Source organism: Sceloporus occidentalis, unplaced genomic scaffold (genome assembly GCF_023333645.1).
Source record: "Sceloporus occidentalis isolate IW3139 unplaced genomic scaffold, rSceOcc1.0.p SCAF_3, whole genome shotgun sequence".
NCBI lineage: Eukaryota > Metazoa > Chordata > Lepidosauria > Squamata > Phrynosomatidae > Sceloporus > Sceloporus occidentalis.
Window position 1 is genome coordinate 182,975,215 of NW_028316983.1, and position 20,571 is coordinate 182,995,785.

The 20,571-nt window shown below is 37.7% G+C and overlaps 1 protein-coding gene across 1 annotated transcript in view; it reads left to right on the forward strand.

Annotated features, from left to right (window-relative positions):
* LOC149317196 (piezo-type mechanosensitive ion channel component 2-like) overlaps nucleotides 1-20,571 on the forward strand; it is a 285,183-nt gene that overhangs the window by 168,059 nt on the left and 96,553 nt on the right. The window contains exons 6-7 of the mRNA XM_089517023.1: nucleotides 4,668-4,872; nucleotides 6,955-7,168. Of these exons, the coding sequence (XP_089373149.1) occupies nucleotides 4,668-4,872; nucleotides 6,955-7,168 (419 nt within the window). The remainder of the gene's footprint in view (nucleotides 1-4,667; nucleotides 4,873-6,954; nucleotides 7,169-20,571) is intronic.

The following is a 20,571-nucleotide window of genomic DNA, read 5'->3' on the forward strand; positions in this document are numbered from 1 at the left end:
TTATTTTTTTAAAGACCCAGTTCCCAAATTTCTGATTGGAATGAAATGCATACAGTAGTTAATTTGTCTAATGTAATAGGTATGTTGTGAAAGTGCCTATATTCAAGTAAGACCTCATTGTGTGCCAATGCAGCTCTCAAAATTCATGATGCTAAGACAATTACTATAATATCCTACACTTTGCTGGCTTTCTAATCTGGTGCAAACTGTAACAATTCAAATGACTCTAGGAAAGACTTTGCTGATAAATTAAAATACAAATGAAGATCATGGTAATGGATCTTTGTTTCTTCCTATGGATCCAGTTGTTATTGTATGATATGCTTATGGGTGCACTACCCATAACACTCAATAAAACATAGCATGCTGTATCACAAAGAATGAATTTTGATTCTGACTGGGGTGGTTTATTAGTTCATGTGTCAATAAGAAGCTATTTCAGCACATCAATGTTTATACTATATCAGAGGAAACGTTTAAAAGCCAAATGTTAATAAATCAGTCTCAAACATATCTAATGGACATTCTGGCTCTGAACACAGTAGTAGCAATCACAGATGGTCTAGAAGCACTAGTGTTTCCTGTCTGTGCTTTATCTGTGTTTGACAGCTTTAAGAAAAGTGTTCAGTGAGAGATTCTTGGACTTGATCCAAATGTCTGACCAACAGAGTACTACATTTAATTTTGATCTTGTCATCATGTCCACCATTCTGAATTTGTATTACTCAACAAATACATGTTTGATTAAAAACTTAATTATGAGATTCATTCTTATGCAGAAAATATTTTCCCATAATGACAGACCTCTTCAAACCTCTTTGATTTTCAAAGCCAGTTTGTTCTTTGACATGGCAACTGGAAACCTAGTAGTGCTTGAGACCTAGATTTGCAAAACCAGATATCCATCTTTTGGGTCATGATCAGTATCCTGATTATCTGAATTGGTCCTTCCTCTTCCTCCTCTTCTTTGTAAATTTGGCTGTCAGGCTGAAATGGAAAGATGTCAAAATATGGTTCTGTCATTCAATAGATTCTAAAGTCAATTCAGAACAAAGGATATAAAAAATGGAAGGTCTTTTCTTTTTCTAAATAATACTTTGATTCAGGAAAAATTGAAAGCATGTTCCCATAATCCATTAGCTAATAAAAAGCTAATAAAGAGCAGGGCAACAGTAGTATTTTGTGCAAATAAAAATGTTAAGAGCACACACAATATATATATATATATATATATATATATATATATATAAAAGTATATACTTATGTTTTAATAATAAGTGTGCATATCCAAAGCAGCAAGTGGCCTAAATACCCTGACAGTGACACATATACCCACAGCAACATAGCAAAAGCTATATAAGAGCATATAAGAAATATATTAAATGTATTAAAAATTAATTAATATACAATTGCAAGATGCTTTATGTAAAGGTAAACAGATCAAATTATATGGTATGTCCTCTTTATGATTAGATGTTTCTCTGGTATATACCAATTTGCAAGAATATAAAGTAATCTTTTGTTTTTCTGTTCAGTTAGTCTTTTACCTGACTACATGAAACAGAGTACTACCTGGATTCCTGTCATGTATTGGCAGGGTTCTCCTTATGGATTACTGTTCATTAATTTTTTCTTCTTGTGGCTTACTATTTAATCATTTCTGTTTGTGACTTAATATTGCAATGCTATTTGTTTTTGCTATGTTGTTTTTGGCACGTATAGTATTATTAAAATATAAACCTGCATCTTTTCAATTTATTGGTATATTATAAATTATATACAACTTTAGTTTTTTGTGGGTTTTTCGGGCTAGGTGGCCATGTTCTAGAAGATTTTCTTCCTGACGTTTCGCCAGCATGTGTGGCTGGCATCTTCAGAGAATGCTTGCTTGGAAAGGGCGTGGGTATATATATACTGTGTGAGGCTGGGAATGCAGGAGTGATTTGCATGTGTATTGTTCTGTGCTGATGGCAGGCCTCAGGCTGGGAGGCTAATGCAAAAGAGGATTAGTGTCTGCTAATTGGTGATCATTATGATGCCAGCCACAGATGCTGGCGAAACGTCAGGAAGAAAATCTTCTAGAACATGGTCACATAGCCCGAAAAACCCACAAAAAACTATGGATGCCGGCCATGAAAACCTTCGACTTCACATTGCATACAACTGTTTGTGCTCTTAGCAGATGTGTATAATCCAGAGGTTTGATTTAGTTAAGGGCCATTCATAATCCACATATGCTAAAATAAAGAGGAATTAACCTAGTTAATCTAGGAATTAATGCTACAAACTGCACCTAATGTCAACATTTTTAAGAGCCCTAAGGACCACTGTACTTTTAATAAATAAATAATTTATAAAACTTTTATTTATATCCTGCTTTTCTGTAATAAAACAACCAAAGCGGCTAACAATTAAAACATCCAAACACAATATTACATCAAATTACAACATCCCCCCTTAAAAAAGAATTAAACATATTACAGTTAAAAATTAAAGATTATTATTATTATTATTATTATTATTATTATTAACCTTTATTTATAAAGCACTGTAAATTTACACAGTGCTGTACATACAATCTTTTTAATTAGACTAATTAATAATAAACTAAACACGGGCAGAGCGGTAGTATAACAACTGGCATGAGTGGGTAATCATTCTGTGACAGAGCGGTTTTATTATCCATTTATTATTTTATTCACTTTTTCAGTGATGATGGGAAAGCTTTTAGGACTCTAAGAAGGACTGAAGCCATGTTGTGAATGCTTGCTGCAACCTTCATATGTTTAAAATAGAAAATTGGTTTAGAATTTTTAGAGTTATTTATTTCCATCACAATCACAGTGCAGTCACTATGGTTTTGAAGTCTTACCTCTATGATTTGGTTTAAGTTAAGTATATTTTTGTAGTTAACTGCTGAAACAAAGTAACATTGTTTAACAGTTCGTAGCAGTGATTCCCCACCAGTTGTCATATTTACTAGAATTCTTCAGTTTCATATTGAGAACTGCCTGATGTGCCAGTTGAATATATGCTCTTATTCCTAAGGTGCTGTAAAAGCCATTAAGATTGTTTATTGAACTCTGTGTAAGGTTTGGAAACTTGTGGTCCTCCAGGTGTTGTTTGGACAGAGCGCCCACTCTTCCACCCAATGGCCAATTCTGACTTGGGCAATCCAACAACTGGTCACCTCTTGGGTAATGTTGACAAAATGAAAGTTTGTATTAGTTATGATACCAAGTCATTCCATATACAAGAGGCATATTTAGTGAAATTGGTGAAAGTAATCAGATGGTGAAGGTATACCAGATCAATGCACTTATTTAATGCTTATTTCACAGTTTACTAAACTTTTCCTGATAATTTCTGGCCATTGGTTATCCTTTGAAGGGAATGAATATAGGTGATACAACATGAAATAAATAAGGAAGTAACGGGGTGTGTTGTTGTTGTTGTTGTTGTTTGGTTGAAGTCACATTTTTTCAAGAACAATGCAGATATATCGTGGTTTACTTGCTACTGTAGAAATTGATAGTCTTAATATTGTGTGAATCCAGTATAGGATAATATTGCTAGACACTAGGATAAAACTAGAAAAAAAAGTTAAATCCAGAATAAACATCCATTTCAAAGCCACTTGTATCCTGGTTTAAACCAGTTAGAGTCCCAGTTAGAATCAGCCTATAGACTCAATGGAAATTTAGTAAGTCAAGGCTTCTGGAAGTTCCATTGATACAATGTCTCTGCTCTTACTGGGATTAATTAACAATTAAATTTTTTCTTCTGTTTTTCAAGGACTGGATATACTCATTAAAAAAGAGTTAACACAATAAAACTGTCCCAAGAGAAACTGGAATTTTATGCAAATAAACTAGCATATACCACTTTTATAGTAGCTGTGTTATCTTTGGTGCTCTTTTTGACGATACATTTTCTTCTTTTTCTGTGATGTGTGAGTATCCTACTTTGACATGGTGCTGGCGGTATGGCTGGTAGTATGGTGGATGCAACATGCAAAGAGTAAAAAAAAAAAAAATACAATCCAGTAAAGAAATCTAAAAGAAGGAACACTGTGACAACAGCAATAAGGGCTAAAGATGGCTTAGGATTATGTGCCCCTTCAGATGCTGTTGGACTGCAGCTCTTAGCCATCTTTCTTTATACAGTAGTTTGCTAGGGCTGCTGAGAACTGCAGTTTGAAAACATCTAAAGGGTCCCACAGTTCTCATCCCTGAGGCTTTTATGCCAGAAATATATTGGATGAAAATGATTGAGGAGAAAAGATTCACTCATGCAGGGATGATAATGACATCCTTTGGATGTCATTGGGATACAGCTTTATTTCTTACCAGTGTGTTACGCTGACTTGGTATGGCAGGAATTGCAGTCCAGCAATAACTGGGAGACCATCATCACCACTACTACTCTAATTCACAGAAAACCAAGAAGGATGGTGTTTTCTGGAGTCAAAAGGACAGATCACTGTCTGAGTAAGGTCTCACAAAATTATAAATCCCAGAATTCCAAAGTATTGACCCATGGCAGTTAAAGTGGTGTCAAACTGTATTACTCCTGCAGTGCAGATGCAGCCATAGATATTTTAGATGAGATCCGTTTTGTGTTAAATGTGTTCATTATACCTTATTGACATTTTGTCTCATTTTCAGAGTGAAGCAGAGAGGATAGAGGCAGAAGATGCATTAATATGTGAAGACTTGGACGATGAATGTGGGGAAGAGGAATTTGAAGAAACCACAAAATTAAAACTGCTGCGTCGAATTGCTTCAGTAGCTTCCAGAATGAAAGAGATTATTGGCAACATTATAACTACAGCTGGAAAAGTTGTTGTTACAATTCTGCTTGGTACAACAGGTGGGTGCCCTTCTTTTAAACAGCTAGCTCCTTAAAAGTCGATTTGGTGAAAAACACAATCAGGCCTTAGTACTTACTGAGCAACAGAAAATGGTCCTTCTTTAGTTAAAAGAAATATACTGCCAGATTGATTTACATAGGACCTGAATTTTCATTGCTTAGGGTTTGCATAGTAGTTAAAATTGTACAGACAGTGTTCTGAGCATTATTTTGTAGATACTAGCTGCATTCATTCATCAGCTCAACAGATGTAGAGAAATGTATTGCTAGTTTGATTTACATGGAGTTATAATTGCATCACACTACTGTACTTAGCCTTTTGTGTTAAAATACAGTCACCCCTCCATATCCATGGATTCAACCATCCACAGTTTGAAAAGCTTAAAAAAAATTCCAAAAACAAACTTTGATTTTACCATTTTATATAAGGGACACAATTTTTCTATGCCACTGTTTTTAATGGGACTTGAGTGCCCATGGATTTAGGTATCCTCACGGGATTATGAAAAGCAGCTCAGTGGCTACAAAGGCTGCATTGTAGCTATTGCTCTAGCTATTGCTAGGAGCATTATTTTACAGGCTGGGCTGGGGAACATGTGGCCCATGGTTTATATGTAGCCCCTAGAATTATTTTTGTAGTTATTTTGACTCAATATCCCCAGTCACCTTCTAGGAGCATGTGATCAGTTTCCCCATGTTTTTAGGGGCTATTTTAGGCCCAAGAGAGGCCATTTTTACAACAAGAATTTGTAAAATCTGGAAATCAACTACAGTGTTCTTGGGGAGATTTGGGGCTAGATAAGTTGCTTTTCTTGCATATAAGCAATGCAGTACCAGTCATTCAAGTTCTCCTTGGTTTTAATAGAGTCCCTGAACCCCCAACAGTACCCTACCCCTTATAGTCACACGTGTTCACACCTGTTCCCTGAACCTATGGGGGTATCAAGTACCTAGGAAGGTGAGAACACATGTCTCACCAAAATTTCCTCTCTTGTCCAGGTGTTTTCACATTCATCTGAACATGCATAGAATTTTGCACAGAACAGAAAATCCTGATTTCTCATGAAGATACTTACAGTCTCTGACCTTTACACTTAATGTGCAAATTATATAAAATATATTGAAAAATGTATTTTTCTCAAAACACACATTTCCATGTGTATTTTTTTTAAATCTTATTACCAATCCATTTCTAGTAACATTTCAAGGTACAGGTAGGAGCTATAAATCAGGATATAGGGAAGACCTTTTTCCCTCACGTGAGTCTGCCAAACTTTTTAATCCTTTGAAATAATCCCTTCTCTTTGCAGCTACCAGAGGCACGTTGGGCAGGATCGCAAGAGAGTTTCCCTTAGGGCAGAGGTTCTCAACCTTTGGGCCTCCAGATGTTTTGTACTTCAATTCCCAGAAGTCCCAGTCAGTATGTTCATTGTTCAGGAATTCTGGGAGTTGAAGTCTCAAAAATCTAGAGGACCAAAGGTTGAGAACCACTGCCTAGGGGCTAAGATCCAGTTGTAGATCCTACTGAATCTGTGAACCCCTTCCTGCCACCTCAATCACTGTTGCACCAGAAACTCTGCTTCAGAGAGTTGGGGAAACCTCTAGAGTTTGGGTGGAGCATCAAAAGGGAGAGAGGGAAAGCTCTGGCTCTGCTGGCATTGACTATCAAAGCACATCACTGGAATTTGCCTAGGATTTAGAACTTCCTTGGCAGGAAGATTAATTTTATCTATGTTGTTGTTGTTGTTGTTGTTGTTGTTGTTGTTGTTGTTGCACCTCAGGCAAACATGTTTATTCAGAGAGGCTTTTTGGTGTCTTATTTGTTTTATGGCTGAAGTGGGTTTTAAACTGGTGGGTAATCTTTATTACTGATAAATTTTATTGGATATCTCTTTTAATTTATCTATTTGTATGTTGAAATTAAAACTATATTGTTTTATCTGTATTTTATTTTTAGTCACCTTTGGCCCTGTTTCTTTAGAAATATGAGATATAAATTTAATAGATCATTTTCTTGTAGCACAAACTTTATGAACTTAAAGCATAGTAATCATCTACCATTTTCCTTCTTTTTAAAAATAGGAATGATGGTGCCATCACTGACTTCAGCTGTGTATTTCTTTTTATTTTTGGGTTTGTGTACGTGGTGGTCCTGCTGCCGAGTATTTGATCCGCTGATATTCAGCTGTCTCTGTGTGTTAATGGCCATATTCAGTGCAGGCCACTTAATTGGACTTTACCTATACCAGTTACAGTTTTTTCAGGAAATTATTCCTCCAGGGGACTTTTATGCCAGGTAAGAAGTTTACTTTGCATCTGTTAGTACTGTATATTGGGCTTTGATTTTTTTAAATTAAAAATGAGACTTTGGGTCATATTTCTTTTCCATAATCACAATGTACATTTAGAAAAATGTAGAAATATATAAAATTGTTTATGGTAAAATATATAGAAGTTCCATATTGATTATTAATATAAAGAGGAATGTTTAGGAAAAGAGAATATGGATAACAGAAGTTAAGCTTGAAAAAAAAAAGAAATCTGAACTTTTTTGCTCATTTTGTCTGGAGAGATGGAACTCTTGTATATTGGTAACATAACGTTTGGCCTGTTGTTGGAGTGATTCCTTTTACAGATGAGGGATCTCATTGGAAAATAGGATTCGAGGACCAAATAGACAAAATAATCAGAAGCTACAATACATTTGACGTCTGTAAAGTCAGAGAATGGCTCAGAAAACAAAGAGAAAAGCCATTGCTAAACAAATGTAAGATTGTAAGATCTTTGTCTTGTAAGAAAAGGGAGAAATTAACATAGTTACAGGCAGAAGAAGGATATTTTGCTTTCTTCTGTTAACATGGTTGGTTTGGATGACTTTATATGAAAAAAATCTTGAAATGTATTAATGTTAACAATAACATTGTGCATTTAGTCTTTCAATAATAATTTTGTATTATTATTATTTCTTACCTGCTTCTCCCCATAGATGAGGAAAGAGAACAGATTAATATACAACAAACAACATTATTTAAAAACACACGACACCAGTTTTTTTTTAAAAAATCAATTTAAAAGAATAAATAAGACAAATACATAGTAAAACAATCAAACCATATTAAAATTCATAATTTAAAATTCACAATTTAAAAATCATTTGGATAGGCCTGCCAGAAGTCCAGCTTTGAGGTTACCAGCATGTGCACTGCCATCTTTAGTCAGCGGGGAAACTGCACCAGGGATCACCCCATGCGGAAAGGACTACTGGAGGGTGGGACTTCCAAGGCCAGGGAAACTACCGCATGGGCCAAGGAAGCACCCAGGTGGGTGAGAAACGGCTGCACTGGGCATGGAAACAGCCACCTGCCTGGGCTAGAGAGCCCCCGAGGCCCAGAAAAGGAGTGCCTGCAAGGGTGGGGGCTGACTGAGTGTCATCCCTCTCTTGACAGTCAGCACATTCATCTTATCTCCCACCCTCCCCAACATTTTGTCCATTACCTCTCCAGGCATTCATTCAGAGAAGGCACATTATGCTTAGCTGAGTTTTTTTAAAAAAAAACATGGAGAAATATATATGAACTTGAATATAGACTATCCACAAAAACACCACAAAAAACTAATAATAGAATTGCTGTCATATACTTAGTGTGTAGAATAGCTTAGGAGATGATAGCCTTTGGAGAGGAAGCATAATATGGGCAAACTCACTTTCTCTCTGCGTTTCCCCTACTATAGTAATATTGTATTACTTTTGTTTATTTTTGATGTTTGTCTACACTGTTCTGACAAAAATACTATTTCTGCATTGAGGATGTTGCTCATTTTATTACGAACAGTAATGTATGTGTATTCCTAGAAGGTTTAGCAACTGTTATCTTCTGCCACCTACAGGCCATAGTTTTAAAGACTTTTCTGTTAACACTTATTTCATAGCAAAAATGAGGGGTTCAAATGCTGTATTTCTATCTTCCAGGTAGCAGAGGATATCTTTATTTCCTACTCTTTCAATATTTTTTAAATTATTAATTGCTTTAATAAAAAATATAGTAGATTGTTTAACAATCTATTGAATGTAAAATGTAATAGGGATAAAATGTAATAGGGAAGTAATAAATGAAATAAAATAAAATAAAATATAATTGATTAAATATGAACAAGAAAGGATGCAGGTAGGGAAAACTCCGTTTTCTTACAAAATGCAGTGAATTTAGGAAAGGTAATTATCTCCCTTATTTGATACACACAGTACCTGTGTTCTCTCATCTGAGTTTGTTTTCCCAGAGAAAACTACTTACAAGGGAAATAGAGAAGGATTATCTTAAAAGATGAATCTATAAACCAATACATTGAAGAGATAGCACTGTACCCTTACTCCAAAGAAGACACGAACACATGCTTTGCAAATTAAAGAGCAACAACTTTATAACTAGAAGGGAACAGTAAGAGGTAAACAGTGTGATAAAAAACTCTCTCCAGTGTGAATGCCATATCACACAGAGATACAGAACAATTCCAAAACATTTTCGAGCAAGTTTTACTGGTTAGGAAACATTGAGATGTGTATGGTATTTCTCACTAGGTTCTGAAGACAAAGGCCTGTCAAACACGCTTTTGTGCATGATACAGACACCTCCTTTTTCGTATGTCTCGTTAATTAGAATTGTCTGTATTGTTTTTGAGGCTGTTGTTGACGTCATGTTTTATGAGTTAAATTTGTGTGGTAATGCTATTTTTCCTGCTCATCCTGTCTTGAGACTGGCAACAAAAGCACTTGTGAAAAAATTAATTTGGGGTTATGACCATTTGGAAGGACCCATCCACATTTCTTTCTCCTTGAGATTTTTGAGATGTTTGTGTTTGTGCATCATTTAGAGCAGTGGCACTCAGGAGTTGCTCATGCATTAGTTCCCAGAATCTCTAACCATTGGCAAAGACACCTCAGGCATCTGGGAGTTGAAGTCCAAAACACCTGGAAGACCAAAGTTCAAGAAACTAGAGAAGTGGTGAGAAAATAGTAGTTGCTCCAGGTGCATTGACTAATATGATAGACATGTTTTATGAGTTCATTAAAGCTTTATCATCAGCACAGAATTATATCATGAAACAAGAAATGCTTCTAGCTGCCTTAGTGTCTACGGCTGCACACATTTACAGTATTGTTACATGAGCTCAGGCATTTCTGTTGATCAGGGATGTAAATCTACACTTATTCTTGCACACACTAAAGAAAAATTCCAAAATGTTTTCTGTTGAGTAATATTATGATTTTTTTTCCTTTTCAAGATTTTGATGATGTTACAGTGGGCCCTTGTTATCCACTGGGGTTTGGTTCTAGGACCCCCCCATGGTTAACAAACATTTGTGGGTGCTCAAGTCCCATAAATACAGTGGCATAGTAAAATGGTGCCCCTTATATAAAATGGAAAATCAATGTTTGCTTTTTGGAATTTATACTTTTTTGGAATATTTTCAAGCTGTGGATGCTTGAATCCATGGATAAAAAATCTGTGGGTAAGGAGAGCCAACTGTATTTTCACTTGAATGAAATCTCATTTACACAAAAATGCATTGCTATTTGGACAATATATATTGTGCAAATGGATTTTCCCCTGCCCCCCCCCCCAAGAAGTTCTCAGTTCCTGTAGCAGTTTACCTCCTCCCCCCCCCAAAAAAAAAACCCCAATGGACTAGTGTGTCAGGACACTCTGTCTTATTGTGGACAGAGAGATTCATGTTTATTCTTTACATTCATACTTGTGATCAGTGAGCATACATAGTACAGTTGGCCCTCTATTTCCGCAGATTCAGGCATCTAGAAAGGCCAGGCGTGGAAAGATACAGCTGAGTGTCATCGGCATACAAGCAATGGTCGCCCGCCTCGCCAGGCAGACCGTTTTGCCGCTAGACGCAGCTGGACTACAAGCCCCAGAGTGCTCCCTATTGGTGCGCGGGGGTGGAAGGGGCAGCCCTTCTGCTCCGCGACGCTCTGGGAGCCGGTTTTGTTGGTGCGGGGCTTCCGGTCCTCCAAGGCTGCCCATTGGTGGGCTGGGCCTTGGAGGTGGGGCCCCGCACAGCTCGCAGGGAGGGAGGGGCTTAGGCCTATATAAGGCCATGTTGCTGGCCCCTTCCCTCAGTCGGTTGCTTGGCTTCAAGCAGAGCGGAGCCAAGCTGTGGAAGGGAGCAAGTCTTGGTGCTTCTCCCGCCTGCCCACCGCTGTTGTTAGGTGGTTTTTAGTCACAACTTGGTGGCAGCATAGGCCAGGATCTGCATGTTGTGGTACCAGGGCTATGGAGCTCTGGTTTGGGAGTCAATAGGTACCCGGGGGCGAATAGGGCAGGCGTTTGGCCATTGCGGGGGCCAGAATGCAGGAGCGCCTCCCGGTGACTAGGGGCTTTGTGAATTGGTGAATGCAAGACAAGGTTTGTGGTCAAGTTGTGTTCCTTAGCCCCTAGGTCATCCCAAGCACCGGGTGGGTGCCCGGTTTGGATAATCAGACTACATCGGGTGGTTTGATTGCACAGATCCTGACCTTATGCTTTGTGCCAACCCTACCAATTGTTTGCAAATAAAGTTGTGGCCTTACTTCCAACATGTTGTACTGTGGTTATTTGACAGCAACATCTGAGGCAAATGATAGGAAATACCAAAAGAACTAATGAGCTTTTCTAGGGACAATGTGTAGAGAGAAAACAAAAGGAGACCCAAAACAGACCCCCAAGGAACTCGAACAGATAAGGGAACAGAGGACGAGGTCTGACCACCCATGACCACTGCAAAAGATCTATCTGACACATAAGATCTAAAGCAGTCGAGAACAGAGTCTGAGAACCCAAGGTCAGAAAACATATCAACTAGAAGGCAGTGATCAACGGTGTCAAAGGACACAGACAAATCAAGAAGAATGAGAACAGAGTAAAGGCCATTAGCCTTGGCCTGTAAAAGATCATCTAAGATCTTAGTGAGAGCCATCTCTGTAGAACGCCGTGGGCGGAAACCAGACTGAAAGGGATCGAGAATGGAGTTGGCTTCAAGAGGGTTCTTTCCCTAACAGTATTAACAGTATAATTCTGGAACAGGCTACTTAGGGTTTTAATTTTCCCATTCTTTGCCACCACCCACCAGGCCCAGAGTGTGTGGTAGGCTCTAAAGCAGAGCCGGGGGATGTGAGTTCCTTAAAATATTGGTATCCAATTCCATCAGTCATGTTTCCCATCAGTGTTAAGCTTATTATGTGTTCTGCTGCTGACTGATTCCATTTATTTGTTTAATATCCTGCCTTTCTCAATAAAGCATCAATTTCAGTCCTTCATTTGATTTTACTGTTGTGCCACAAGTGAGTGGATTATATGGAATTTTGTTTTCTAAATTGTACTGTACTGTTATCTAGAGGAGCTAGATTATAATGCAGCTGGTGTAGTGGTCTGAGTGATGGAATAAGACTCAGCTATACCAGGGTTTGGATCTCTGCTGAGCCATAAACCCACTAGGTGGCCTTGGGCAATTCTCTCTCTCTCAACCTTAGAAGAAGGCAGTGGTGAATGTCAAAGATTATCACAGTAATGCTTACTGTGGGGTAAGCGCTGGTAAATTGACTCTAAAACATTGAGGAAGTGGACATGTGTGAAAGCCTGGCGCGCTTCCCAACATCAGGAGATCGGCGGCTCCCCTCCAGTGTCACTGAATCCAGGGAGAGGGAATTTCCTCTGAACTGAATGTTTTAGAGGTGATTTGCCAGCGCTTAAGCACTGGTCTGATAATCTTCGTCATCTGAACAAATCTTGCCAGGAAAACCCTTGGGTACGATTGTCGTAAGTCTGAATCAATACATGTTAAACAATAAACAACAAACAAACAATCCATTTGGGACATGACTTTTAACATTATCTTCAGAATGACTTGTAAAGATCTGACTATTAAGCCAGCAATGTAACATTAAATAACATCTTCCCTGAGCTTTGCAAAAACAAAACAAAAAACAAAAAATGATGACAATAAATTCAGTCTTTTGTTAGTAGAGGCCCTAGTTTTTTCCAACTCTTCTCTCTCAACCAGTTTTCAAAAAAAATTGGCAGCTACTAATTCCCCAGGAACTTTCTTAATTTGTGAATGTAAATGCCCCTTTCAGTTTTACTTTTCAATTTCTTATATATACAGTAAAAGGATAGAAATGGATTCCAAATTTGGAAGCTGATAGCATTCTTACAGATTAGTTCAGGGGTATGCTCCCAACATAAAGAGAAAGATGGTGAAAAATATAAAATGTGTTGCTATTAAAATCCAGCAAATGGCTGGCACACTTCCCATAGCAGAAATAGTTTCATCAACAGTGCATTAGTCCTTGACTAGCAGTCTACTGGTCTTCTCCACATGCACAGTTTTTACCATACTGACTTCTACTAGAATTTACGGGAATTTACGGTTAATCTGGATTGCTTAAGGCTGGAGTCCTATGTTCACTTACCTAAGAATAAGTCATATCAAACTCAGTTCTTTTTTAGATTGTACTGTTAGTTATAATATCAAATTACTTTTGCACAATTCATTCTGCCTTTGATGAACTTGCAGAATTTGGCTTTCAGTGTTGTGGAATATATATATTTTACTATTAACAAAACAGAAGTAACATTGCCAACATAATGAGAAGCTAGTGGAAAGTATGAAAGGAACAAAGGTTGTTGGAAATTTGGAACTGATGCAGAAACATTTAAAGTTGACTGATGGAAAGCAATCCTTTATATGTTGTCAAACTATAATGAAAAGAGAGGAAAACAATGTGCATTTAATTATCTGTCTACCTTGGTGTCTTATAGAAGCAGTCATTCTTGGCTGGAACTATGATAAATATTAAAATATGGCTGTTTTCTTCACCCATGTGAAGTTATCACAATAGTGCAGTAACATCCTGACAACCATAGCCACAGTTTTGATCATGTAGACTTTAAAACCATTTAATATTTTACTATAAAGGATTATCACCTAAATTATAGATTCTGGATATAAACAATGTTGGCTACCAATCCTGAAAAACACCAAAATCAAGACCCAGCAAGTGCAAAGAAAACCACCCAGGGTCAGGTGTTTTCCCAGCGGCCAATGGATCACTAATTAAATGGATACCCTGAGGCCTTGCCATTCAGCAACAGATCAACACACAGATTAACATGTAAATCACTTCCTCTCATCCTAGGGTCACACAGTATATATGCCCCACTCTCTTCCATGCCACCACCCTCTGAAGATGCCAGCCACAGATGCTGGTAAAACATCAGAAATAAACTCTTCCAGAACACAGCCACATAGCCCAAAACCCCACAAAAATCATTTATGTGTATTTTCCTGCTACTAGAAATAGGGTCATTTGGAAGAGGAAAATAAGATAAAATCATTGTGGTATTGAACACTTTCCCATGTAAAAAGGAAGAGGGGGGATAACCACATTTGGAGGAGCCTCAGAGCTCCAGTCTCTCAGGCTTGTTTTAATTTTAATGTAAAAACTAATAGCAAATGAAACAAACTCCTATGTAGAACTCCAGTATTATTTCTTCTTCTAGAAAGAATTAGCCTTAGATCATGGGCATTATCTATCTTTGTAGTGTACAAAAACCACTAGCCCAGCAAGATTAATGCCTTCAGCTGAAAAAGATTACCTGCATGACTGTGCTTAGGTATGCAGTCTTGAAAACTGATGTCCTTTAGCTCCGTTTCTTTTTATTGACAGTGAAGATTCATCAGATCATTTTGCTTAATTATCTAGGACAATCCAAAACTTTTCCTGGGGGCACTATTATTTCATTGCATTCTTCACACATGCTTTTCTCATGTTAAAGTCTATTGGACAAACTGTTCTTTTATGGTGGGGTGGGGAAACTCTTCTTGAAATAATGTTCTTGTTATACCTCTACAATTTACATATCGCAATAGCCTTTTAGTTGAAGTTTTGCTGACTGTTAGCAGTAACTGCGTAAGTTTCTATAAGATTTTTATTTTATGGAACTATAAAATCTTCACCGTTTTGCATTTCCTTAGAACCAGAAATTACAAGTAAAAGTAATATGGGCGGTATACAGACCGGTGCAAAGCACTGGCCTGGAGACGTACTAGGGTTGTCTCAGGGCTTTTTGCCGCTTCCCTGAGGCCGGGAAAAGGAGCGGATCAGGGCCTCTGGGCTGCCGCTGTGGCAGCTGAGGCCCCAATCTGTCGGAGAAAGGGGCGGTCTGTATCCCGCCATAGTTACCTGTAAAAGCTACATTTTTATAATAAAGATGGGCTTGAAAAATATGGCAACAAGTAAGAATAGTGGTGTGTGTGTGTGTGTATTTGGTTGGATTTTCTCATTATGTCTTACAGTTTGGTTGGGTTTGCTAGTTATTCATTATAATTGTGTGTAGTTAATGTTCGAGCCAGTGTGATATAGTGGTCTGAGCATGAGATTATGACTCTGGAGACCAGGGTTTGCATCCTGGCTCAGCCATGTAAACCCACTGGGTGATCTTGGGCAAGTCACATACTCTCAGCCTCAGAGGATGACAGTGGCAAACCCCCTCTGAAGAAACGTGCCAAAAAAAAACCTATTAGAGTTACCATAAGTCAGAAATGACTTGACAACAACAAAATTAATGTTATATTTTAAGCATATTTTTAGTGAAATTTGTCATTGAATTTAAAAAATTTAGTGCCATTCCCCTATTAATCTTAAGATTTTTTAAAGCAACAGAAAAATAACAGAAATGTCCAAGTAACATAATAAATGACCATTTTTCAAATGTTAACAGTACAGAGTTACTGGGTGGGGTAGTGGATTTGTCGCCATTATTTCATGAGCTACGTTGAAAAATAATTTTGCAAACTCTGTTGAGGATCTCGGGCTTGAGGTTTATAGATTATAGAAATCTCTGGGAAATACAGTTGGATGCAGCACAAAAAGAAAGTACAGTCACCACTCCACATTCGTGAGGATTAGTGGTGGGGGTTACATGCAAACATGGAAAAACCGCAGATATGTTAGCCCCCAGGAAACATGAATACATGATACAGAGTCTTCTCCCACCAAGAGCACCACCCATAACTTGCTTTGCAACCTTCCAACACATCATCTCCTCCACATTTCCTAAGTCTTTGACTTTCAATGTGATGTTAGCAGCCACCACCATGTAGGATCCACCTTCTCTCCCCTCACCTCCTCCTCCTCACCTTCCCTTCCTGCCAGTCAAAAGCTTCCCCACTTTGCCAGACTTTTCTTCCTCCTCAATTGCAAAGTTTTTCCACTTTCACACTTATGTTAGCAGCTACTGCCATGGAAGATCCACCTGCTCTCCCCACACCTCCTCTTCACCTTCCCTTCCAGCCAGTCAAAAGCGACACTGTATCTTCCTCACTTCGCTCGACTTTGCTTCCTTCTCATTTGCAAAGTCCTTCCACTTTCAATCTGATGTTAGCAGATACTACCATGAAAGATCCACCTTCTTTCCCCATACCTCTTCTTCAGCCTTCCTCTTGGCCAGTCAAAAGCAACACCATACTTTCCCCACTTTGGCAGACTTTGCATCCTCCTTATTTCCACTTTTTTTGCCCCTTAACAATGTAAGTGGGATTGGGATCATATCCTGGGTTCCTGTTTCCCCTTCTTGTGTAAAGTCCTGTGACTTGTTCTCATTGCTGACTACTCTGAGGGTGATGTGGTTGAACTATTCCTTCTTGTGATTTGTATATCACAGCTTTCCTTTCATCTCTATTCAATGTGCACATCCTCTACGAAGTGTTTTCCTCCCTTTTATCCTTCAGAATGCCTAGCAGTGAGATCAGTACCACTAAACTAACTTGCTGCGCTTACAAATAACTCTGCAAGCATTTCAGATTCATTAAGCATTTGTGTAAGAAAGTGGTACATTGAACATACTGAAGAATTCTTTCTGTATAGGTAAAGTACAGCACTTTAACATAATTCAATCTGAACAAAACCCTTCTATGGAATTTAACTATGGTGAACACTTTTGGTTTTGGTTTTTAAATGCATTACCAAAAAACAGGACAAAATAGTACAAAAAATTACAAGGCTATAGATAGATCCAGATTTGGAAATCATACATACATCCTTTTCAGTCTTCTGATGACATTGGTGCCTCATTTGCTGGGTCTTGATTTTGGTATTTTTCAGGACTGATAGCTAAACTTTCGGTATCAACAGACCGCCCCAAAGGGGCAGTTTGGAGCTGCCCATTTTCCCTCTGGAGGGAGCCTGCAACAACCAAACCATGCAGGCTCCCTCCGCTCTGAAAAGAACCTGCTAAAAGCGGGTTCTTTTGGGCACATGGGGAGGACATCATCAGTGTGCCATTGGCGCACTGTGACGTGTCCATGACACAAGTGTTTCTTCATGATAAAGTGTGTACTGAGAACATCTACTCACACTTTCTACCCAGAACTGGAAGTCAATATAGGTTAGATAGTAAATAATTCCCTATGGTGCATAGGTTTAGGGAAAGGTGATTTGACTGAGGAAGACAGCATAAAGTGGTACTGCACTAAACAGCAAAATAGCTAAACTTCAGCAGAGCTGCCTAGTATGTAATATGATACAGACTTTTTACAGGGAACAAGAGCCAGGTAGGATACATTTATAGTTGGCAGATCAATACTTCTTGCTTAAAATGTCAATCCTAAAAAAATAAATTTTCTTTTAAAACCAAATACTTGAGAATTTAGACTCAAGTCCTTAAAAATATAGTTATGCTAACACAGCCAAACAAATCCCTTATTAGACTGCTTTTTAAAAAGTTTAATAATATTAAACATCCTGTTCCATGTGTAAATGACTGAGATCAAAGTACCATTCATGGATTACTGGTCAGGGTTATTTTAAATAAATAACTAAAAGTTGTTTTATATATACAGTCTTTTTTAATTGTTATATAACACAGAACTCTCGGGGTGTAGCCTTTCTACAGTTATCCCTGGATTAATGGTTCATAATTTTTCTCTATAACTTAACAACATTGCATGGCTGACATTTATGCTTTAAATTATTTATTCAGAGTTTTATGTTCATCCACTCTGCATTTCAGATTAGTTCCCTGTAGAAGAAAAAAGCATTGCCAGAAGGAATTTTATATGAGTGCTGGTATAGTCATTGTCAGAGAAGCTTTGATTCAGTCAAAGCAATGGAAACCAGGACTTAGTAGAAAAGGCATATTTAGGAATCTGGGAATGAGCAATAAAATCATGATAGTAAAACAAAAGGAGTAAATGACCTCAGTCTTGGGAGCGGGGCAGGGGACACACACTACTTTTTGTGGTTTCTGACTCACACATATGGATCACACTGCATTACTGCAGACTCTGCTTGGAACTGTTTAGAACTTTCATTTTAAAACTTCATAAACTAAACGTAAACAGTGAAGTTTACTATTGTGGTCTGAAGAACCACAAAGGTAGTCTCTAATAATAGGATTTTTAAAAAAGATTTAATGTCGGTATGCTTTGCTTGGTAGGCAGTGTACAGGTAATGTGGTTATTCATTGACAGTGAATTGTGTATGGTTTATATAGTGTTTAACTTTAAGAGTAAAGGCAGAGTTCTTTTTTAGAAAGAAAGTGTTCAAGAAATGGGGAAGTGGGGCGGGTGATGCAGGAAAGCATAATGCTCTTGATTTCTAGATTTCTGCCATTTACAGATAATTATCAGGTTGAAAGCCCTTCTGAAGAGATGCAGTTCCCAGGTCCTGCACTACAGGCTGCCAAATATATATATATATATATTTTTTTACTTAGTCTTTATTAAATGTTTTACGAAGTGCATACATTACGGTCCAAAATAAGAGAAAAGAAGACTACTAATACAACCTAGTTTATACATCCTTATATATATGCCATCTTCAACAATCTTAAGATATCGTCTTCACTATTTAGGACACTTCCCTTTAAGTGTTATAGACACCACGTATTCGAAACATCCTTGATTTAATTGTCTCAAGGTATCTATTTTTAATTTTAAACCCTACTTACTATATTTTCATAACTATTTCCCCCTCTGACCCTATCTTGCAGCCCGTATATCGTTTCCCTACCGATCCATTTCCCATCTTATGGTAAGATATTTTATAATAGGTTCCCATTCCCTTTCTTTTTCACTTATTTCCTTGAAACTCTCGTTTAAGCTATCATCACACAATGCTGCTGAACAGTCCATATTCTTAATTTCTACGACCTTTAACCACCATTCATCTATAGTAGGTACATAAACTGATTTCCAATTTTTAGCTAACAAGATTCTCGCACAAGTCACTAATTTCAATATTATCCTCCAGTATTGTTTCTCAATTTTCATATCAACAACAGAAGTCATGTTTAATAAATACAATTCAGGTATCAAATATAATTTTCATCATAATGGAATATGGGACAGACTGTGTTGGTACACTTGTTGTTTGTCATCAAATCAGCTTCAACTTGGGCAACCCTATGAATGATATACTGTACCTGTTCATCAACTGCCCTGTTCAGGTCTTGCAAACTCAAGACAGCTGTGGTTTCTTGACTTGAATCAATCTCATTCTAGTACAGTCTTCCTCTTTTCCTTCTGCCTTCCACTATATCAAGCATCATCACCTTTTCTAGTTAGTCATGGCATCTCATGATATGTCCAAAGTACAAAAGCTTCACTTTAGTCATTTTTACTTCTAGTAAGAGTTTAGGCTTCGATTGACTCCACTACTCATTCATTTGTTGTTTTAGCAGTCCATAGTATCCATAGAACTCTTTTCCAGAACCACATTTCAAATGTGTTGATTTTCTTACTTTCTTCACTGTCCAGCTTTCACAACCATACATAGAAATGAGAAACGCTGTAGTACACTACTTCAGCATCTCTTGTGAATATGTACAACAATAGTGGTGTGCATATAGTGGGGTCCTATAGGACAGCTTTTGCATAGGCAGTGGCAGCAAGATTTAAAAGGCCATGAGTGCAGCAGCCATGAGAAAAACAAGGCAGCACAGGGGGAAATTCTGCTCAGAGCTGCCAGATTTTGTCTGTTTCCCCTTACAACTTCTGCATGACCCCAGGAGGAAAGTCAGGAAGACAGTATGTGATTCCAAATGTGATATGCAAAATATTCTAGGGACAACAGGTTGGGGAAGACTGATGTAAATTTACATTCCAGACATTATTTTTTTATCGGGAGAAGGAAAAATAAGCATGATGTGCTCTTCTTCGCTGATCAGTTAAGAAAATGTTAGTCTGAGTAGAGACTCAAGGAAGAGTTGTATGCAATTAATAACTTTTTGGGCTTTCCCAAAGTTGCATCTGTGACAGGAGGAGAAAAATGTTTTCCTGTTTTTTTAGAGGGCAGCAGTATTTCCACACTTGCATCATTATGTGTTTTAATGCTACTTCAGGTCCCTACATTTATCTAGGTCATAGGTTGTGAATGTGTCAGGAAAAGCAGACTGCAACATATGTACACCAAAGATTGATTACTTTAGCTTACTAAGCTTCTGCTGGGAAAATACATTTACAGAGTGACAATGTGTTAGTCACCTGCAACATTTTGTTTTCCCATATATCTGTTTGTATAGTGACCTTTATAACTGTGATAAAATTCTTCTTGGCTTGCATAACTTTAAATATTATTTGTGCCATTTGGCTTCCTATCAAAATTCCAAGCAACTACAGTTTTATAAGTTTTACAATGGCTAGGAGATGTGC